This window comes from Sabethes cyaneus, chromosome 1 (genome assembly GCF_943734655.1).
Source record: "Sabethes cyaneus chromosome 1, idSabCyanKW18_F2, whole genome shotgun sequence".
NCBI classification, from domain to species: domain Eukaryota; kingdom Metazoa; phylum Arthropoda; class Insecta; order Diptera; family Culicidae; genus Sabethes; species Sabethes cyaneus.
Window position 1 is genome coordinate 12366080 of NC_071353.1, and position 23691 is coordinate 12389770.

The window sequence follows — 23691 nt, forward strand, 5'->3', positions numbered from 1 at the left end:
CTGCATAAATAACACGGTCATTCACATACACGACATGTTTAGTACTTAAGCCTGCGCGGCAACAAAAATTTAAGTTACTTTTCGGTTTACACGAAAAAAACTCTTTCGCTGTATTTATATATCACCTGTGGAGGAACCGGACAGAGTTCGTTAGTAGCGCGCCCGAGACATTTACTATCGCTGAACTGCCAAGGCGTGATGCACTTGCACGCTGTGGTGAATTAGAAATGCTAAATGAATGAACTGCTGCTGCTTCACACTACCAATAGCGACTGCCGCACTGCCGCACCTCACGGGTAACACGTCCCGCTTCATAAACCTGTTGAACGGTGGCAGATTTGCCGATGAAATTAAACCCCAACTTTTCTAGTAGAAATAATAAAGCAGATCGGTGTCCCAGTTACGAATTTTTAACCTTTTCTAGCCATTGCGCTTCAAAACAACGTGATAAAAAAAAGGCCAAACGCGAAACGCTGTTTAAAAACTGGCCCAACACCAAAATCATATCACCACTGACAGTAAATAAAAGCCTCATGTCAAAGGCCCCATCAACAATTGATAATCAAATCAGCCTTATGAAAAAGTCGTATTACCGAATGATCTCCGAAAACGGCCAAACGCATATTTTTGCAAATTACAAAGTAAATCAATGTTTTTTTCTGCTAGTTGTTGCATTACACATTAAACTATTATGTTTTTGCATCATAATGTGACATTCAATTCTAAGCAACACTGTTTATATCAAATAAGGAGTTAAAAAATGATGCTCAAGTTTCAACATCGATTTTCTCGAAACTGTCAGTTTTGACTTCGGCCTATTTGAAATGTTGCTCTTGAAATGTTCGGTAATTTATTTTGCGGATTTTATCAGTATTGCTGATTGCAAGGAAAATTGTACCATCCAAAGTGCGATATCACTCATAAAAGTGCTATTTTGCATTAAATCGTTTTGGTATCTTCGGCGCGCTTTTTCGTTATATTCCAAGCAATAAGTGCGCCGAAGAGACCGAATAACGATTTAATGCAAAATAGCACTTTTATGAGCGATATCGCACTTTGGATGGTACAATTTTCCTTGCAATTGACAATATATTTGGAAAAATGCTGACCTATCCGCTATTTTTTCAAGGATTGCAGAGTATCGTCAATACTTGACGTTTATTAATACCGATATCTATCAAACAGTGGCGAGTTCGTTAATATTTTTTGCTGAAGTTTTCCGCACAGCAAGTTGATTTCAAACCGTTCAAAAATCAGCAATTGTTTAACGAACTGTCAGTATTTATTACGGATGAGCCCGCAAAAACTATGCTGAGATCAGGACAATTTTGCAGAAATTATCGTCAAGCATTTGCGGGCTGTCAAAATGAAATGCATGCAAGAAAATACACTCTTAGGCTGTGAACCATTTCGCGAAATTTTTAACTTTTTGGTTAAAATTTGACAGTTCGATGGTTTTCCGAAAATAACCCTGCTCGGGAGCATGGTTAGTTTTAACCGAGGGGCAAGACACTGTTGAAAATATATTACTTTTCTCTATGGAAATATTTTTTCAACCTTAATATATTGACCTTTCCCACCCATAATATAACCTAAAACCCTATAAAGTTACATCTATTTATACATTTATAGAGCTTTAACAGGGCCTAATATATTAATATATATGATAATATTATAAAGTGTCTTGCCCCTCGGTTTTAACCAAGTTCTGAGAGCCAATGAGATATGCACAGGTGAGGAAGAGAGCTCCGACAAGTTTCACTGATTTTTCGTTAGATTTTTTTTACATTGGTATGGATGCTTATCGCATTATAAATTTGTTCAAACAACCCGGGTTGAAATGAGATGAATTTTATCTATCAAACAAAAGCAAATGAACATCAAAAATTCCTCCGATTTTAACTCGGACAGATAAAACAATATTTTCATCCTCACCTTATATGCTCTCATTGAGCAAAAAAACTATCAATCCGTCAAATATGAAATGGTTCACATTCTGAACTGATTTTAACTACCCCGTAACAAAGTGACAGTTATTAACAGTTTCCCATAACACCCGCCAGTGTCAAAAATGTCGCGACGATCGTTTTTACGTGCCGGTCAAAATTGATGCACCTTCGATTTCCAAAGGAAATGTTAATTTTTGTTACGTTAAATGTGAACGTAAAAAGCTGTCTGGACAACGATTTGAAAAGTGCGTATTGATTATTTCAGCATTGTTTTATGTTTTCGGTAAAACTGTTTGAATTCTTGGTGGGTTGTTTGATTGATTTGTTTACAAGATAAAAAGCGGTATTTATTACAAGATTGTCACTCTTGTGTACGAGTTGTCTGCTCTAAAGTATTTAAATATTGCGTGTTTCATTGAAAGTTATCCGCTGCGTAATTCAAAATGAAATGCTCTTTCATGATTGCTGGATCGATTTTGTCGTTAACAGAACAAGTTAAGCAAAATTCAAGAGTAAATCCAAGCAATAGAGATCATTGCAGTTGTACAAAAACACTGTTACATGACAGAACCAAAAAGAGCATGTTATTATGACAGAAGAACCACTTATGCTGCTATTGTCATTACCACGGAAACGTTTTGGTACTTGACATAATGTTGTCAGTTCGTAAAATACTCCATTGAAATAATAAACCAATTCAGATCTTATATGCACAAGGGATTTTTTGCCAAAACAAATGATAATAAACTCTTTCTTCGATATTTACGCCGCTTTCAAACATCTGCCGTGAACCATGAACCAGCAGTTTTAGGTACGTTTGATTAGTATGGCAGCTGTCACATTGTTACCGGGTTGGATTTTAACCACTCAAGGAGAAATAACCATCGAACTGTCAAATTTTAACCAAAAAGTTTAAAATTTCGCGAAATGGTTCACAGCCTTACTTATCAAAAAGCGAGCGGATAAAATTCTTCTCATTACTGAGCGTTCGTTGAACAAACTGGTTTGGTTACCGAATTGACTACCGAAAGTTCAGCAGTTCTAATTTCGTTAAAAAATTACGGTCTCCGGTAAAAAAAATTAGGTGTAAAGTTTGGCATCATAAAAAAATTTATCGAACTGTCGGCTGCTCAGAGTTCGGTAAAATTTACGGTAATTTACCGAACTCGGTACTTTTTTTTAAGTGTGTATAAAACACTTAAAAAAGCCGGTTTTGGCGAAACATTGGGCTGCATTAGTGGTTGGAGATTTACAAATGTCACAAAACGTAACGGTGAATCGTCAAACATTAAGGCTGTGAAGCATTTAGCGAAATTTTTAACTTTTTGGTTAAAATTTGACAGTTCAATGGTTTTCCGAAAATAACCCTGCTCGGGAGCATGGTTAGTTTTAACAGTGTGATGGTTCGCTTCTGGAGAGCCAATGAGATATGCCACAGGAAAGAGCTTCGATGTGTTTCACTGATTTTTCTTTGAATTTTGAAACATATAACAAATTAGTTTATTTAACCCGAAATGAAATGAGATAAATTTTATCTATCAAATAGGAGCAAATGAAAACCAAAAATTCATCCAATTCCGACCTGGACTGAATAAATAAAATCGCTGTTATAGAAACATATCTTCATCCTTCCTCACCTTATATATGCGCTCATTGAGTAAAACAACTATCAATCTGTCAAATATGAAATGGTTCGCATTCTGAACTGATTTGAACACCCCATCGGCAGGCAACCATGTTTTCGCCGCCAACATCTCGTATGTGCGAAAATGAGATAGCATGTCAGCATTGCGTTTCACTCAACTGCCAGCAGTCTGATTTGGGCCCGCTGTCAAATTTTGAGCCCAGGACATGCTGTCGCTGACGTTCACTGCAGCTCGATATAGAGATGTCGATGGGCTGGATTTGAACCACTCTAGGAGAAATAACCATCGAATTGTCAAATTTTAACTGAAAAGTTAAAGATTTCGCGAAATGGTTCACAGCCGAAAAATGGGAAAAATCAAATTCCCAAATTCGCAATATTACACACGTTACGCAATATTTAAATGGGACAAAATTAAATATTTTCATAATGCGAATTTGCGAACAGCCAAGGCAGCCAAGCGAATCCGCTTAGGAAAAATTCGGATGCCTGGCAGAAATCGAACAGAATCAATACGGCGCCGGCAAAATTTGACATTCAGAATCGGTTCGTCTTCTTCGTTTTTCGCTCGCTTTTCTGTATGTCAAAAATGACATTTTAAAACGGGAGATACGTGCTTCACACGATGCTGCCTAATGTTGCAGTTCTACATTACAGGTAAGAAAATAATATTTAACCTGTTTCTGCGGGATTTAGTTTCTGTTTTTAAAGCCTCACGAAATATTTTAAATGGTCGATTCCAATAACGTGCGTGCTCCGTGCATTCTTTTTGTTTGCAGACCGAAGGTCCCGCTCATCTGGTTTCAGCTTTTGAAATGCACCGAAAACTAACAAAAATAAGCTGAACGTAAGAATGAACAATAAAGTAGTGTAAAATGCGCAAATGTATGTATGTATTGTATTTATTTTTGATGACAGCTTTTTTTAATCAAAAAGTTACGCAAAAAACACAAACCGGTTGAATCGGTTTCGGTATCGATTCTGTTCGACATGGCTGACAGAAATCGAACAGAAATCTGGCAGACAAAACCGTTAGGCGAAATTTCTGCCAGAATCGGTTGTTGCATTTCAGCTAGTTTTCACGGGTGACGGCGGCCAGAAATCCGGTAAAATGCCTGGCAGAAAAAGTTTTTCGCTGCCAGATTTTTCCCAGGTAACCAATAAGCATTAGTATAAGCAGTAAATCAATCGTTTATTAGCATCCCTGGCGTATTATACTGCAGGTAGCTGTTTATCAGCCTTTTGACTGCATAACTGTTGTAAATTGGCATGCACAATTCTATTTAAATTCTTCTTGTCGGTAACTAGCTGCAAATAAGCATTGTCAGCACTATAAGAGGGCTAGCAGTAAAGTAGCTGCATATTTTGCCAAAATAGCATTTAAGCAGCATTTAAGGCAACTTAAATGCTTATTGGCTTGCATTTAAATTGCATTGGAAATGCTTATTGGTTACCTGGGTTGTTCGATTTCTGCCGGACGTGCCTAAGCGGGAAATTTCCCTTCTTTTTTTGGAGGGTAGCAGAAGCAGACTGTAGCAGCAGGAAGCGTGCAATAAACAGGCTAACAATCAAATTATACCTGCTTTGTGATGTTCCATATTATTCTCACAGAGAACAGACTACCAGGTAATTGACAAAAAGTGTGTAAAAGGTTTTTATGTAATCTACGAGAAATCCTTCAATAGAGCACCCCTCGAGCAGTAAGTGGCAAACTAAATCTTGATGTCGCTGCCATCGCTGCTATGTAACTCCAGCACAAAGAAATATTGATAAAGGTACATGGATATTTTTTGATGCGTTTGGCAAACTATTTCTGGAGGGCGCTACCGACAGATTTTACACACAAAAAATCGATTACTTCCTTCGAGCCTGTTAATCTGTTCTCTGTGTTATTCTCTTACCTTTTGCCCGAAACTGAAAAACTGATGAGCCGCTTTTTTCTTGCCTGAAAGTGTCACATTTGACATAAAGAGATTCGAGCGAAAAATGAAGACTGGTTCTGTTCGATTTCTGCCAGGCATCCGACTTTTTCGTAAGTGGGAACCTAGGGGTTTCCAGTAAGGCGTATAAGTGCGTAGTAATCAGAGATTACTTTTGTAATCATTTACGAATTAATTAGGTAATCAATAGTAATCAGTAGAGTCAAGAAATATTTATTAGATTATTAGATATTTATTATTTGTATAAATATTTCTTGATCAAAAGTAACTTTTTTCGAAGGTGCGTAGTAATCGTTGCTGTTGGAAACCCCTTGGTGGGAACGTTAACGCCAAGGTTAACGTCGTTAACGTAACGGATGAAACATTCGCGCATCCGCTGAGAGTCTGGCATCACTGTTAGTATTGGGCATCGAAACAAAAATAATCGATGTTGCTGAATCGATGTCAATAGTCTCGAAAACATCGGCACATCGATTAAATCGGTGTGAGACATCGATGTTAATTGAATCGATGTTCGATGTTGGCAAATGAAGGAAATTGAGCTGCCGATGCTCCCGATCTTTCAACATTAACCAGACTCTTTTGCGCGTCTGGTGATATCCTGACAAACCCTTGCGTTAAGCTGATATTGAGAAAAAATCCTGATTTTTCCTGACTAAGAAAATTATAAATCTATAGAAACACATAAACCAGACTCCCTACAAAAGCTTCTGCTGGTCGGCTGTACGGCTGCCTTTCTAAAGTTTAACTTTCAAAAAAGAGTTCCATTTTTTTCCACCGGTTTGTATCAAAGATTAAGAACTTTTTGTATCAAGGAACAAGAATGGAAATAGATTATTTCTCATTTGAATGGAATGGGAATTTTGAATGGAGTCCACTTGACAAATTTATTGCAGAAAATAAAACAAAGTGACGGTATGATGTTATACTTACTCGCCGTTCTTCTTAATGGTGCAGTCATTCGGTTCGCATATATGCGAAGTTCCGCAAGATTTGAATAAAAAATTCATACTCTTATAAAGTAAATTCGAAGAATATTTACACAAAAAAGCTTGAATCAGCAACGCCGTCAACTGAGTAAATCGCGCCGATCTGAATTGTCCAGGCTTCATCCAATTTGTTCTATATCAGGACATCGATTTGAATCGAAAAAATAACATCGATGTGATCGATTTTTCTGTGAGCTCACATCGAATCGAAACATCGAAAAATCGGTGCCGGAACATCGATGTTTCGATTATCGATGTGACATCGCCCATTACTAATCACTGTGCCACAATCGCGCAACAACAACAAAACAAAAATAGTAAAACTTTGTCAACATTGTCATCAACAAAGAAGTGAAAATTAAAGGATTATTTTTGTGAGAAAAAAGGTACCCGGTTCAGTCGAATCCAATGGAGAGCGACGAATCTATCGATGATCCGGTTCCGAACGAACAACCGGCATCGTCAGCAGCAGCCCTTCATCCAGTGTCTCCAGCATCAGCACCGGAGAGAGACCATGGCCACAACGAACGACTGGGCCGAATGCGATTTGTCCAGCAAGCGCTGGAAGAAGACTACGGCCACGATGATCCTGAAGTAGTCAGCCCCATTGTGGAGGAAGTTGATGATGATGATGATGATGAACTACCGGAACAGGATCAGGACACAATTGAATTCGACAATGACGACATCAGCTATGATCGATCGAGTAATGGTTCGGAAAATGGTTTGGATGATTCGGATGCAGACCGACTGTTTGACGATTATATAAACAATCGGGTACAGCATCTATCGACTGCTGCGGAAACATACAATACTGAGCTTCCGACAGAGCACGCTGTAAGTACCTTTTCAGGGCTGATAGTTGTGGGTTCTAATTGTTCATTCAACTTACAGTATCTAGGCAAGCTGGAACGTGTGGAAGGTGTTGATTACCTAGAACCAGGTAAAGTGTACCGTCTTCCGATCTGCAGTCACAATTCTATTGTATTTCCTGGCGAAGTCGTGCCGATGATTCTCAATGTGGCCACCCTAAACTGCAATGATCCCTCGGATGGAGTAAAATTCGGACTGGTATTCCGCACGACGTTCCCGAACAACTGTGTCTACGGCGTAACGTGTCAGGTGTTTGAGCGAGGCGAACACGATGCGAACGGTTCTACTGTGCTCAAAACGATTGCCCAGCAAAGGTTCCACACGGTTCGTCATTTGCCGAATCGACGGGCGGACGTTCTTATTCTGCCGGAAATATTACTGCCCGATCCGTTGCTCAGCAGCTGTTCGAATTTTATGAAGCGACACGCCGTTAGCAATGACAAGCAACACGCACGTCGATTTAAACAGTTTCTCTCGCATGCAATGACCTGGCCAAAATTTGTTTATGACCAGTACGGGACTGAGGAAGTGTTGACGAAGGTCGATCGCTATTTGGCATTTTTAAAGATAACTACTGTTCCCAGTGATCCGGTAAAGTTATCATTCTGGCTGGCGAGGAATATTCCCATCGACGAACGTGACCGAAAGCTGATTTATCAGGCAAATGCTGTCATCAGTAGAATGTTAGTCATCAATAAGTCGCTGGATCATGTAAGAGGACGAAATTGCTTGTCCGCAGTTTGGACTCTACTGACGGTTCGTTTGGTTTTGCTTTCAGATGTGTTACTTTATGTGTAAACGCTGCGATAATGAGGTTGGTAGCTACAATGATATATTCGCCATGAGCAAGCAGGGTATTCAGACTAGTTACTGTAATCCATCCGGTTTTGTTCATGAGACTCTAACCATTTACAAAACGAAAGAGAATTCGACCTTCACTGTGGATCGTCCGTCAACTGAGTTTAGCTGGTTTCCGGGATATTCATGGCAAATTACGGTGGGTGGCAATTGCCTGTTGAAGAATGCGTTCTAATGCAGTTTGTATGTTTTTTTTCAGCTGTGTGCCAACTGCCGGCAACACTTGGGCTGGAAATTTGTGGCCACCAAAAAGAACTATCTTCCGACCAGCTTTTACGGTTTGTCCGGCAGTAGCATAAAGATTAAATCGGCCATGAAACCGCGCGCTGCTAACGCTGAGGACGAGGAAGCTGACATTGCGGAACGAATAAGAGATGCGGCGGAAGATAGTGACGACGATTTTAACATGGTGTACGAGGGTCTTGAGACCGAAGGCGTGTTGCTGCCACTCGGGGAACTGCCACCGTCGCCACCAAACGCTGGTGATGTAGACGAAACGGAATATGAGGCGGAACAGGAGGAGGAGGAGGAACACGAGGCGGTGGAACAGGAGGAGGAAGCACAGGAGGAGGAGGAACAGGAAGCGGTGGAACAGGAGGCGGAGGAACAGGAGGAGGAGGAACAGGAGGCGGAGGAACAACAGAACGAGATTGCTTATGAGGACGAGATGGCATATGAGGACGAGATGGCATATGAGGACGGGATTGCAGATGAGGACGAGATTACAGATGAGCACGATATGGCAGATGAAGACCGATTTCAAGATGCTGTAGAGTAAATTTGCTGACTTCTGAGGAGCTATTCATTACACATCTTACTGTAAAAAGAGTAGGTTTTCTGTTTTGGTTCGAGTTGCGCTTATCCTACATTTAACATTATTACACAATAAACTTTAAGATATTTTGTTTCAATTGCTGGTTTTCTCTTCGTTGGGAAATATGTTACTGGTTAGGTTACTCAACTACCGACTTAGTAATTGGTTCGTACTCACTGCAATTTATCATTTTCAAGTCACCTGGATAAAAGTCAAAGTGGAAATTCCGAGAAATATATTACAGAATCAGCTTAGAGCGATTGCAGTTTCGTTTCGAACGCTGTTTTTTGCGTGAACTTTCACATCATTTGAATCGACCCGACCAACACCGGACAAAACACAACTGATAGTAAATTAAAATCTACCGGATCACATCACTCGCCTCGCAGAACTATTTCCGGAAGAAATAGTGCCTGAATGGAGCCCAGGCGGACGAGAGTGACGGCAGGCAAAAGCGATGCAAAGGACGCTATCAATCAGTGGAGAGCTGAGGAACAAAATCGTCTGGCAAGGATGGCATCGGAGCGGAACTTACTAAGACGAGCCTGGAAAAACTGCGTCCACTTGTCTGCATTGGTTATTTGCAAGAATTTGAGATACAGAACAGCTATCGGAGGAATGGTATCCTTCAGTGGCCGATTTACACGCAAGGTGACAAATTAGACTGTAAAAACCATTGTGCGGTTACCGTTTTCACCGTACCGCCTACAATTTGCTCTGACAATTCATCTTCTGCCAGCTCTCATCAATGACGAAAGGATTTGTGGAGAGCTAGCTTTGTTGAAAGACGGTTATCGACGGTCCAAATCTTTACGCTGATCCACCAAAATCCATGAATACAGAGTGCTTTTACACACCGTTCATCGACTTCAAAGCTGCATATGATGCTATCGATGCCCCTTCCGGGGCTTCTCTGGGAAACTGATCAGACTGATTAAGATTAAGGCTTCGATGAATGGTCCGCAGTTCGGTTTCTTGTGCGGATTGTCCAGTTCATTCGAACACCACAGGGGATTTTGTCAAGGAGAAGGTCTCTTTTTTCCTGTATGGACTCATCACTGCGTCTCTGGCCTGTCTTGCTTACTGTTCAACATAGCGTTACAGTGTGCTATAAACTAGACTGGAAAACATTGACATTGGACATTTAATTAAGTCGGACTAAACCAAGCTTGAAATTTTATTTCAAACTGGAAAACTGGATAGAGGGTTATTTACCATTTTTTAAAATTGACAATTTTTGTTATATTCTCTAACACGTTTTATCCATGTTCTGTTCCGCTTATTCTCTGTTTCAGTCCCGTTTTTTACATTTTTCATTACGTTTTTTCGCTTCTCCAAGACCGTTTTCTTGGTTTTTGCTCTAACTTTCCATCCGTTTTTTCCCCTTTTCTTTCTTTTTCCTTTTTATCTGACTCGTGTTTCTTGTTTTATTGTTCCGATTTCTTCGTTTCCTGTTTTGTTTGCCATTTTGAAAATATCACATCATATAGAACTGAAGGTTTGCTTAAAATTCCACACTTTTTTAAACTGTCGGGCCCATGCCGAACGAGGGGTCCACTGTTTCGAGGCCCTTTTCCTTTTCCATTGCGTTTTCGATACGTTCTGCCTTCCACTTGGCCGCGATAAAGACGCCCTCGTGGGTTAAACATTCGGCCAATATTGCGAATCGAGCGAAAAGTCAACCATGCCTACTTACACGCAGAGAATGAGAGAATGAGAAATACAGCATTCAACGTTCACGCCGCAGGTGTAAAAGAAACAGCCGTCGGTGCTGTGTGCAAACATTCTGCTACCCACACACTTGCGCACGCACATCCTCACATCGGCTTTCTACATAACTTATCCTCGAATCAAAAAAATTCGCGGGGAATCAGCTGCCCGTGAGGCTGTTGGCGCACTGGGATATAAATTTTTCTTCTTCATCTTCGCCCTCGATTCTACTCACCGGCGGGAGTACGAGCCGTCGTAAGTAATCGGTATCAGCAGATCGGGCTGCAACGACGAACGACGAGCGACGACTGTAGTTGTTAGCTAAACACACAGTCGTAGAAACTTGTTGCAGTACATGAAGAAATAAGATGAAGAAATCTAGATATGTCACGCAGCCATAATCGTGATCGCTGGCGTCAGTAAAGATGTGCTCTGCAGTAAAGAGGGACTCCGCAGCCGAAGATTTAGCACAACCAAGGTAACATCGTGGAATTCGTATTGTCTCGACTTCCGGAAGCAAACCAATCCACTGCTGCCTCAGGTTCCAGCAGCGTTTGATCGATCTCTTGATCCCACTCGCAACCACTTCGCCGGGGATGTTGAACGAGTATCTTGCCATGAATTGTAAATGGCGACAGTAGCCCCAAAGGGTCGCAAAATCCCATAACACAGCTTAACACTCGCCCATAACATTCGCTTTGTTGGCCGTGTTTCCCCGCACAAGTAGGCTTGCATTTCCGGTCGAGGTGTTGCGGAGAACGCAAAGATATCCGCTTCTTGCTCCCAGCTTACCCCAAGAACAGGATCGTTAGACTTCTGGGAACTGGACTTATCTAGATTGAAGACGACTGCTCCACCAGGTTTGGCGTTCCCCAATGCTGTCAAAACTTCTGACGAATTGGATACCCAGTTTCGAATATCAAATCCGGCTTTCTTATGGATAAACCTTACCTGTTTCGCTCGACCAACCGCGTCCTGAACCGTGTCAGCACTGTCGAAGTAGTCATCGACATTGCCTTTTGGTGATGACCACCGCTGCTTCCGGGAACTGTCCGGGATGCTCCTCCGCATTTCGATTCTTGACGTACTGTGCGGATGCACGTTGACCCAAATGTGGCGACATCCATCACGTACACTTTCGGTTTTTCTGCGCTGTTGTTCCGGAACAGGAACCACTGGGCGGATGTGTGCTTGGCAACCATCTTAATTTGGTGGTACAACTCGCGGATATCCCCACCGAAACCAACCCGCCGCTCCCGGAAGTTGAGAAGTACCGACATCAGCAGCATCGAGTTGAGGGAGATTGTCCGGCTTCTTCGGATTCAGCACCACATTCAGTGGAAGATACCACACCTTCTCGGGACTCGCAGTGCACAGCTTTTCTTCAGTGGCTTCATGGGTATATTCTTTCGCTTGATAATCATTGATCTGCTTCCGAACGTTTTGGTACAGCTCCGGCGAGTTTTCCAGCTTTCTCTCCAACTGCTTGAGCCACGTCGTCCTTCATCCAGAGGAGACCCGTCTCGAAGTGATTCCCTACAGCTTTCGTGGTTTGCTTTAGGATCGACCGAGCCCTCTTGTCTTCAGCCGATTCCCGTTGCATTCGGACTACCGATTCTTCGAGTGCGTAATGATTTTTGAGGAGATCATGAAGATCTTCGTTGGAGACTTCCTGATGGTAGCCTAGATAATTCCCTTGCGGCTCAGGAGATGCTCGTCGTGGCCCGTACACTGTCCAGCCGAGTTGGCACCGTACTGTGATTGGCTCGCTTGTAGTGCCAATCTTCGCTTCCAACGGAGCAAAAGCGTGGATGTTGCTTAGCCCTATTAAAATTGAGCGCCTGATGCGGTAGTCTTAACTTGTCGACCGTATACACCGAGTGCAGCAAAGTCTTCTCCGGATTCTCCTCATCGACCGCTGACATCCATAAATTCATTCGCCTGGAGTTCTTCTCCACTCGGTAAATGTCCGCCGTCCAGTTGAGAACTAGTTTTTCCTTCGCTCCGCCTAGACCCAGACGATCAGCCAATTCGGTGTCTATTAACGTGATGGAAGCTTCTTCATCCAGGAGCGCAAGCACAACCAGCGATTTTTCTCCGCAGTGAACCATAACTGCAATCATCCGGAACATCGTTGTACCACTGGGATTGATGTGTGCGTGCATAGCAGCCGCCGTTGTGGCCGGATGGATCAGCGAATTGTGAGATTCTCCGCAACCATCCACGTCGCAACGAATTTTGAAACGACATTGGCCACTGTACTCGTTCAGGCAGACCCTGCACAGTTTCCATTTGGTGACGATCTTCATTCTGTCTGCGAAGCACAGGTTTTTGAAATCCTGGCATTATCTTAGCCGATGGTCGTCTCGCTTGCACACTCTACACGGCTTCTGCTTCTGCCGATCGTTTCGACCGTCGGACTCAATCGCCTCACTGTGGCTGTATACAGCTGCTTTCTCCTTCGGCTTGGCTTTTCCGCTAGTCCCTGTTGCTGCATTCATGTTTGGCTTATATTGGTAGTTGACGTTCGCCTCGCAAGCGTCAGACACGATCTCGGAGATGAAATCCGTGAACATTCGTAAAGTCGCTTCCTTCTTTGTGCGATATGCTGTGCGTAATCTTGGTTGGAGAGACGAAATGCCGGACTACCGATCGATATGCTTACTAGTAGGAATCAACAGTCTCAGCGATCGAAGAATGTTGATAGATAAACAACACATCTAAGACGTTGTTTCTGGAAAATACAGTGCTCCATATTTGTGCAGCCAGGTGACGAACTACGAAGGCAGAACCAACCTAAGAAGGGTTAGGCCGTTTCACCTATCAAACAGGTCGCAGAATTACGCCCGGAACGAGCCCATGTATCGGATAATGGGTGTTTACAATAATCTTCATCCCGTCATTTCTGTTAATATGTCTAGTGTTCAATTAAAATCTAGTCTTAGGGAATATTTTAACAATTCCATATAATGTTGATAAGTCATTTTCTGTATGTATTTATATTTTTTTTAAGTCTGATAACGGGCAAAGCCTACACATCAATAAAGACAAATCAAATCAAATCAAATCTTCCGTTTTGTAGTGTAACCACTGTCGCTTTTCACCGTCGGGAAGTTTGCTGATCAAATTCTGAATCAGGATTGGATTCACAAGGTGAAGCGTGAGCTCGCCAGCTTCTAAATACTCGCAGAGCTGTTTCACTGCATTTCTGAAAGTGATGAAACTGGCCAACATCTCGGCTCTCGGGGAATCCAGCTTCCGAACCCTCTCAAGATGGCTTTGCAGCAGTTGCTCAGGTCTGCCGTAAAGTTGTCGGAGCTTTGTGATGACCCTAGGAACCGATTTGGGGAAGAGTTATCCGCGAACTGACTCGAGCGCCACACCCTTTAGGCTTTTTTGAAGTCGCACCAAGTTCTGTACGTCCGTATTGGTAAGCCCCAAAGAATAGAGGCCATTCTTCCGACTTTCCTGTAAAGGTGGGAAGTTTCTTTGTAACCCCATTTCTGGCGCCTAACTGGGTTCTACTCGGCCCCATACGCTGGGTCCCCTGCCCGTTTTGGGAGCTATGGCTTTTATTTTCATCGTCGTCGTCATCTCCGTCGACCGCTTTTCCGTTGTCGCTGGCACCGGAGTCATCATCGGAGCTCTCGTCTTCTTCATCTTTTTCACCGGCGTTGTTCTTATCAAAATGATCGAGAATCTTCTTCGTCAGCTTGCCCGGTCTTCGTTCCTTCGAGGACTTCTTCGAAGTACTCGGTTGGATGTCCTGGGATCCGGTCTTCTTCTTATTATTCGACGGCTTTTCCTTAACGTCTACTTTCGCCATCTGCATTTCCATCAACTTCATTTCCTCGAAGTGGTCCTGTTTTTCCGTTTCGAACAGAATCCGTTTTTCCTCCATTTTCTTCTCGCGCAGCTGCCTGGCGGCTTCTAGCTGTTGTTCGCGTAGGTTACTGTCAAGGCACATTTGCCTTTCCTTTAGCGCATTGTTGATTTCAATTTCCTTCTGCTTGATCAACCACTCGGCTTCCATTTCTTCCTCCTTACGTTTCCTTTCCGCGTCCATAGCTTTCAGCTTTTCGGCGACGGTTGGAGGGATGGGCGTAGAATTATGCTTATCACGGTTCTTCTTCAGCTTTTCTTGGTATACAGCTTGACACGAATCATCCGGACAAAACCACTTCTTGTCCTTTTTCGGCATCGTAGTTATGGCCACACCGCGTGTGTTATACCATTGACCGCAGGTGCCACAGGCAATCAAAGCCTCATTTTCTGTTGAAATCTGCTTACATTGCTTGCAGGGAGTCGTAGTCAGGTCCAGGGATTTGCTACTCATCGTGATTGAGGCCTCCGAAATCTTGTTATTTGATTTTTGAGATTGTTCGTATAACTAAATATTTTGTAGCAGCACTTTTAGAGTGGCTCACCACTCCCTGCGAGCAATGTAAGCAGGTTTCACCGCCTACTGTCGATGCCCGGTGATGTGAACAGGCTAGATTGCTGTAATTACCGCGGCATTACGCTGGTCAACGCCGCCTATAAGGTGCTCTCCCAGATTTTGTTACGTCGTCTATCCGCAAGCGTGCTTTATGGGGACTCGTGTTACCGCGGATCAAATTTTCACTCTCAGACAAATCCTCCAGAAATGTTGGAGGTACAATGTGCCCATACATCATGTTTTCGTGGATTTCAGGGCAACATACGATGTAGTCGAGCGTGAATAGCTATGACAGATAATGCACGAGAACGACCTTCCGGACAAACTACTATCAATTTCCCACCCTTTCGTACGCAATGAATTATAACCGTCGCGGGCGAAACCGTCGCCAGAATCATCGTTTATTTTGTCAAGTAAATCAATAGCTCACGTGCTAGACAAGCATAATATATACTTATAACTTACATACAGCCAATCAGATTCTTTCTGCGACGAGTTCAAGCTATCAAAAAAGTGAGCAACGTGTTTTGTTATCAAAGGAACCGACAATAACGCGGCCGATCAAAGCTACCCTGGAGCGAGAGATGTGTTACATGCGTGTTACGGCAAGGGGATAGACTGTCCTGTATTCAACATCGCTATTTAAGGGGTAATCCGGCGAGCGGGCATCGAAACGAGAGGAACGATCTTCAGCAAAATTAGTTTACACACTGGTCGCAGTTCTCTACGGACCTGAGACAGTAACTTTGCTTACGGAAGACATACGTGCGCTTGCTGTATTTGAATGAAATGTGTTGCGGAATATATTTGGCGGAGTACAAACGGATGGCGGAGAGTGGCGGAGACGCATGAACGCGAAAGTTGGGAGACTACGGTGGGCAGGTCACGTCGCAAGGGTCCCGGACGACTGTGCAGAGAAATCCGTTCTCTTCAAGAACCCTAGCGGCACCAAGAATAGAAGCACCCAATGTGCTAGATAGCTCAATCAGGTTGAAGCCGACTGGTTTGTGTCGAAACGCATAACGAATTGACGATGGGTAACCCAGGATTGAGTACAGTGGAGGAGAATTCTTGATACGGCAAGAGCCACCCTGGCTCTATGCTGTTAGAGGTATTTAAAAGTGCAAAACATACCTGAGATTTTAAACCAGCACCAATGATACAGTCTACAGGCTCGAAAAGTTGATAGGCGTTGACAGGATTTGCATCGCCGACACTCTTTTATAGTTCACCGGTAATTTTGGTTCCCGTTGCAATAAACTTACTCTCCATGTCAAGCAATTTACATTCGAATAACTCTTTTGGGCTGTTTTGTTAATCGCTGTTATGTTCGCAACAATCATATTAAAATAAATCGTTGTTACTGCACCACTTTGTCACTCTTTGTTTTCTGTCGATCACCAGTGTCGCGGCCTACTGGGTTTTCCACGTGTGGAATCCTAACTGTTCGCAATCTTTTTCAGCGGATTTTTTGCGCTAACCAACATTTTTTTTTTTTTTTTTTTTTTTTTTTTTTTTGTGGGGTGTTGAGTTGGAGCTGCTTGGCAGCTTGATTTTCAAGGCTCAACCCAAAAGAATAATAAATTTTAGCTTCTATCTTGCAACAGTACTTCCAGACGGACTAGCCTATGTCGGCCGGTTGAACACTGGTTGGCCAGTACTGTCTTTCGATAGGTTTTGAAAATAAAACAAATTGACTGTAGTGCGATGTAGTTGTTCATGGTGGCTGAATATGAGTCTGAAGAAGAGTGATAAAGTCAGATGAGTAGGTACGTCGCGTCGAACGTTTCTCCTTTCTTAACTAAGAAACAAGTCGGGAAGCAAATTTGAATTTGGTAATGCTTTATCGATTTTAAGATACTTTATAGGGTTTTAGAATTTCTAAATCTTGTCTTTTTGAGTCTTTAGAGGTAATGTCACCCACTAAAATATTGTTTTACTAACAGTATATGCATTGCGTTGACGTGAATCTAACGAATCTAAACTTTGTTCGCTTAATACTTCTGAAAAGTACTGAAAATAAAACTCAATTGATTGACAAATGTATTAATGAATTTTTGAGTTACTGTCGACCAATCTAACACCCGCTTCTAGGCAAGTTTTCATTTAGTATGCAACTATGTTATGTTTTTCGCTGAAGAAATAATAATAAACTTAGTAATATTTAAACCTATTAGAAAACATTATAAATTTTGAATATCACTGGTTCGCTTACCTTTCTCTTGCCTTTTTCTTTGTTAGCTTTACCTGGATTCTCTGTGGGCCGTCACATCACCTGAATCAGTTATTGGTCCATATTATTGTTGTTATCATGTTGTTCCAGATTCTTTTCTTGTTCAGGTCGTGTTAGTTTGTCGACATTTACTTGGTCTTCCAGCGAAAACAAACTGAAAGAAGAAAAAAGACGAAACCCCCTTGGGCAACTGCCCTGGATAGATTAAAATTCGCGATTCGGGCAAGCCAAGTCAAAGGTAATATCTTTGTGATTAACCTTACCAAAAGCCCTGAATCAATAGAAAATAGGTATATGTATATAAATTAAGATTCGTAAATCTAATCTTCGAACGTCTTGCTACCATTTTGAACGTTCTGCCAAATAAATTGATTCAAAAATACTTTTGGTAGGCTTCACCACATTTGGCATCACTAGTGTGCATCTTCCATTTGTGTAAAGATACAGACCAGCCCTGGGACCTGGTTGCAGTTAAGCAATCCTCAAGGTTATGCCATGCCCAGGGGATTTTTTGCGCTAGGCGACATCCATTTAGTACGTCACGCAAATTTTGACCAAAATCAACCCCCCCTCCCCCCCTTGTCACAATTCGTCACACATTCGTGACCCCCCCTGAGAAAGTACGTCACGTCACGGCAATCCCCCCCCCTTCACAACAAAAAAATTAAATATTCATTCCAACCTTTTTATTTAAAGCTATCAAATGAATTTCAGCAAATAAAAAAAAGGAAAATTTTTGAGCTTATAAGTCATCGATTCACGGATTTTGAAGATGATCTTCAATTGCTGCAATCGGATATGCTTCAGAAGTCGCTGATGTGCCGTCGATTAATGTTTAGCGCATATCTACGCCCTTTACATTCATCCACTCAAATTCGTCTGATCTAGTTGAAAGAATCAGGACTTCCAGCTGACGTCTTGCAGCAACACGCCTTGGAAGAACTTTTCTGAGGGACTTTGTCATTTTGTGTATTTCTTCAATCGTGTAATCATTCAACACTACCTTAGATGCGAAATTTAATCCGCAAGTGGCTTAAACTCTATCCTTCAGAGAGCTTTTGAGTGAGGGGCAGTATAAATTATACCGAAAAACCTTAAAAGCAGCCGTGGAACTTCGGTATGAGTTTTTGTTCATCGATTGAGTTCAGCACGAATATCAAGGGAAAACATTGCCGTGGGTCTCTGGTAGCATCCCGTAACCCTTCAGGAGTTTGTGCGACTGCTATTTGCGGTTGCAAAAATCTTTTAGGCATGACGGTACTCAAGCAGCTCTTCAGCGGTGTACTGCATATTCTGTAAAGCCTTAATGGAGAGTTCATACTACATAGAATAAATGAGTCCTGTTCACACATATATGTTCAAAAAAGTGTTCATTCAAAAAATTTAACTATTTGTTTTAAAATCTATCAGTACGTTAATTTTATAGAAGCCTTCAATAGTTGTATCTTCATATGAAGGCTAAATTATAATTTCCCGAATAAATTTTCCATTTGATTTTTTTTTCATGTGACGTCACATAACTTCATACCCCCCCTCCCCCCTACGTCACAAATCGTCACGATTAGGTCAACCCCCCCTCCCCCCTATAAGCGTGACGTACTTTATGGATGCCCCCCTAACCAACATTGTACCAATAACATGCTTACTGCGATTGATTTGCAATTATTATTCAAATTTAGTCCCAAACTGACTGATAGAATTGGAAATTTCTTTTCCTTGATTTTTGATTTGGCATGTTCACGTCTCACAACGGTCAGCGAAATAAATCCAATGCGACCGAAACTAGATTTTCAAAGGTTTATTTCTGTATAATATATATATTTACACAACAATAGCAATCTTCATATTGCGCCTTACGATTATCGCTTGGTTTAGATTTGATTCCGATTGTTTGTTTTGTATTTTTCTCATTTCCTAACCAGCCGAAATGGGCTGCAAAAGCTAGCCATAGGCGCTCATTACATTTTGTCCATCACACTAAGTCGCGGTCCGCGTCGGTGATAGGACAACGAAAGAAATTATTATTAGTTCAACCACAGGCACAACAGACCAACCAATAGAATAGAATAGAATTGAATTGAACAACGATGCATTAGTGTACCCTTCTTCTTCTTCGGCGCGAAGAATAAATGCTTACCACGCAAAATATTTCTAATTTTAAGCGATTACTTTTACAATGTGTATTCGTTTTCCGTTCAAGGAAAAAAACTTGGTATTTTCCGTTCGTTTGCTTGACGCGCCTTAGTCCTAAGGAGAAAAGCATTACTACAAAGTATCTGCTCGCTATTAGTTTCAGCTTTCGGAACTAAATTCTAAATTCAACCACCACTTCCTTTAATCCAAAGTGCTGAAAATATTTTTTTTTAAATTTATCTCATTTTCCTTCCTTACGTACATTATTACATCCTATGTACAAAATAATATTAAATAATTATTATAATATTCATCACAAACAGTTTTTTTTCGTACTTTTTGTACCTTTCCTTAACACTTTCCAGTACCGCTGGCGGGCGGTCGCGAGATTTCTCCACCGAACCGACACCGATATTCCCGTCCCGCTGTTTGAAGCGCGCCCCCAACGTGGACGCTCATATTCCAGATGTGTGTGTGTGACGTGGTATAAGTTTGATTTTTTTTAAATCCTAATAAAACAATCTGTTTCTGTTTTATTGCAAGCAATTCACACATGTAGGTAAACATTCCGGTTGATCGTCATAGTCGTTGTCGTCGACGTCAGTCGTCATCGTCATTGTTTGACGGTTGTTCACAATCATATTTATGTTTTCGATTTTGACTTTTCACCCCCACGTAGACAACTAGATTTTCCAATTTCCCATTTACTTCATACAAATCAACAAACCTTAACCGAGAAAAGGAATAGAAGCAAAAAAAAAAAACGAACGAAAAAGTCGTGTCCCTAAATCACTATGATCAAAAGAATTTTCAACAATCGGAATGTGTGTGAAATTTCTAAGCGGGTGCGCCCCCTCCTCTGCTATTGTTTCGTTGGACTATTTTGTGTGTGTATATTTGTTGGAGCAATGTGTTTAGGTAAGCGTGTGTCTTGTGTGATAATTTGGGCGTGCAGTGAACTGATTCAATTTGCCTTCAAACGCTCAATATGAGCGCGCTCAGCAACGAATCCTACCACTTGGGCTCACCGAAAACTTCGTGGGCTCGAAACTGTCGCAGAGCACCTGAACTGTTTGCAAACTCTACCACTCTATCGTACGTAAGGGAACTAATGGCTCTATGAACAGAAAATTTGGCTGATCTACCTCAAGAATAGTGTCCACCATTTCTCTCCATTCATCCTCCGGTAGTAACTTTCTACTTTGCACACGCGACGCGGAAAAAAATTAAAGAGGCAAGGGAGGGGCCAATGATGCTCTAAATTTTTTGAGGGTCATTCTAAATGTTTCTTTAAATTCCTGAGGTACTTTCGTGTGTGTGTGTGTTCGTGTAAGTGTATGTGTTCGGGTGCTGCTGCCTGAGTAGCCCTCTCCCGTCATTGGATTTTCTATTTCCGTACGAATACGGACAGATACGCTAGCATTGCTGTTATTACGGATTCTAGTAAAACAGCGCCGGCCACTGATGATGGTGATAGTGTGGATGATGCCTACACTGCTGTTGGTAGTAGCAGTGATAGTGTTGCGGCCGGTCTCACTCCTTTGGACGGTGTTGATGGTTGGCACTGGAATTGCTGGCGGATGTTCCATTGCCGTGGGTTTGTGGGCCACTGCCACTGCCGTGATGTGGCTGATGCTGATGATGGTGATGGTGCAGATGATGAGAATGCAGTAATCCATTACCACCAACGGCAGCGGCAGCGGCTGAGGACATGCCTGCTAACTGATGCTGCTGCTGCTGCTGGTGATGACTACTACTGGCGCCCAGTTCCTGTTGCTGCCGATCCATACGGCGGGGTACCAGCACCACGGAACCATCTGCACTCTGCTGTAGGCTGTAGTGGTCCGGTGAGTACGGATTGCCATCACCATCACGAAGGTGCTGTTTGGAAAATTAAAAAAAAATGAAATCTATTGCCTATGAGATGTGGCATTCTGAACAACTACCTGAAATACGTGACGGTGCAGAGCGGCAAACTTCTCCCGTATCCGTTTTCGCTCGCTCAGGACCGTTTCGCGATCGTGCAGTAAGCGTTCCTTGCGCATCTTCATTTCCTTCACTTCGTCGGCCAGCGATACGATTTGATCCAGTTTGCGTTTGCGACAGTTTTGAGCGGCTACCTTGTTTTTGCCACGGCGACGAATGTCTCGGATCAGCGACAGTTGCTGTTCGTTCAGGTCGTACTTGGACAAACGCTCGTTGAACTCGTCCATCGGCAAGTTGATAATATCGTGTACCGGAATCGGAATCGCCAAGCTACGGGCTCGCTTTTCGTCCCGCGTTAGGTGTTCCTCATCGCTCCTACGAATCCGTTTGTCGCGGGTCTGTGGCTTTGGATTAGCGCCATTGTTGTGTGGTAACGTGTAGGTGTGATTATGGTGAATCACGTCGTGGTGGAGACTTCGAGCAGCGGAGCCCAGCGAAGGATTCTGACGAGAAAAGTCCAGCGAGTACGGATATTTCATATCCACCGATGACAGTGGATTGTGTGCACTAGTTTGATCTTCTTGTTTTGCTATCGGTCCGACTGCTCCCTCTAAGTGGCTAAGCGAGGTTGGAGTCATATAGTCGTATTCGTACTTGATTGGTATGGTGGCATTCAGTTGCGTCTGCTGGTCAACTCCGGTGGCTCCAGCGGAGGAATTGTTTGATTGCGCCAGCGCTGGAATAGTGGTATTCTGCTCTTGAAAAAAACGCTTGCCGAACATGTGGTGTTTCTTCTGCGCTACCGGAGGCTGTCGGAGACCATCACCGAGGCGACTGCTGCCGTTGTAGCTGTAATCAAACGGTCCTCCGTACTTGTTATGGTATTCTTGGGCAGAATCGCTGCCCCCGTCGCCCCATTCACCGTCGGAGAGTGACGGAACACGCTCGGAACCCATCGATGAAACGGCACTGTCGCTGGATGCATCCAGCCGATCGCCAGAGGACGTTCCTCCGGCTGCCCCGTTGGGACCATGGCCGTGGCCACCGTTGGCGGCGACACTGAGCGAAGTCTGCATGGCACCTGCAGCGGCAGCAGCCGAAGCAGCTGCTGCAGCACTCGACATCAAGCCACCCAAATGGGCCGAATTGCCGAGACCACCGGAAGGTCCTCCTCCGATGGCACCACCGCTACCGCCACCGCCCAGGACGGACGAGTTGCTGCTGGTGGTGTTGTGCTCCAGCATGCGCATGGTGTACATTCCTGCATGAAGATGAGAGAAAGGAGAGATTTTAGATTACAAAGATGACATTACTGTGATAAAAATCAAAATAAAATGTTCGTTCTCATGAATTAGTAGGTACTGAGTTTATTACCAAAACGTTCGAGGCATTAATGCGACAGTGTTGGATGAAAATCCAACGTATTTTTGGGCGTAATTTTTGGGATTAATTAAGACTTCTGTTGATGTGTCCGGCGAGAAACCGGTCAGCGCTGGAAAGGGCCGACTTCCGGCAGAACTATACAAAAATGGCCAAGATCTACTAGCAACGACATATGGTTTATATGGTATGGTTTATCCCATCTACAAAAAGTGCGATCGGCTAAATTGCTGTATAACCGCGGCATTACGCTGATCAACGCCGTCTACAAGGTACACTCCCAGATTTTGTTACGTCGTCTATCTTCACTAGCAAGCAAATTCGTAGGGCAGTAGCAGGAGAGCTACTACGCCTACGGATCAAATTTTTACTCTCCGATAAATCCTCCAGAAATATCGGGGGTACAATGTGCCCACACATCGTATTCCCGTGGATTTCAAGGCAGCATACGATAGCAGTCGAGCGCGAATAGCTATGGCAGATGATGCACGAGAAGGGTCTTCTGGACAAACTGACACGGCTGATCAAAGCTGTGCTACGTGCGTATTTCGGGGGCACTTCCGAGTCCCTTCGAATTTATTTATTTATTTATTGTCAAGATATATGGGCTTTGCTCGTCATCTAATTTAAGGATACAAATATAAAATATGATAACAAATACAAAATAATATAAAATGCAGAGGTTTTAGTGTACATGTAATTGACCTCTCAGAAATAGCCTAAGTTTTTCCCTAATAGTATCAGTCGACATATTTAAATTTAGTACATTTCTAAAATTGTTCATTAGCTGCATAAAGCGATAG

The 23691-nt window shown here is 42.7% G+C and overlaps 2 protein-coding genes across 4 annotated transcripts in view; one reads left to right on the forward strand and one right to left on the reverse strand.

The window, feature by feature from the left end:
• The first annotated feature begins 6878 nt into the window (after positions 1–6878).
• LOC128743055 (protein cereblon-like) lies at positions 6879–9128 on the forward strand. The gene is made up of 4 exons (XM_053839572.1): positions 6879–7360; positions 7418–8107; positions 8175–8393; positions 8454–9128. Exons 1-4 carry the CDS (start codon positions 6932–6934, stop codon positions 9030–9032), a joined length of 1917 nt encoding a protein of 638 aa, XP_053695547.1. The 5' UTR covers positions 6879–6931; the 3' UTR covers positions 9033–9128.
• A 10129-nt stretch (positions 9129–19257) lies between these two features.
• LOC128732813 (segmentation protein cap'n'collar) overlaps positions 19258–23691 on the reverse strand; it is a 139126-nt gene continuing 134692 nt past the window's right edge. For all 3 annotated transcript variants that reach the window (XM_053826212.1, XM_053826214.1, XM_053826211.1), the window contains 2 exons: positions 21529–22769; positions 19258–21463 (listed from right to left, as the gene is read on the reverse strand). In XM_053826212.1, the coding sequence (XP_053682187.1) occupies positions 21116–21463; positions 21529–22769 (1589 nt within the window). In that variant the 3' untranslated portion in view covers positions 19258–21115. The remainder of the gene's footprint in view (positions 21464–21528; positions 22770–23691) is intronic.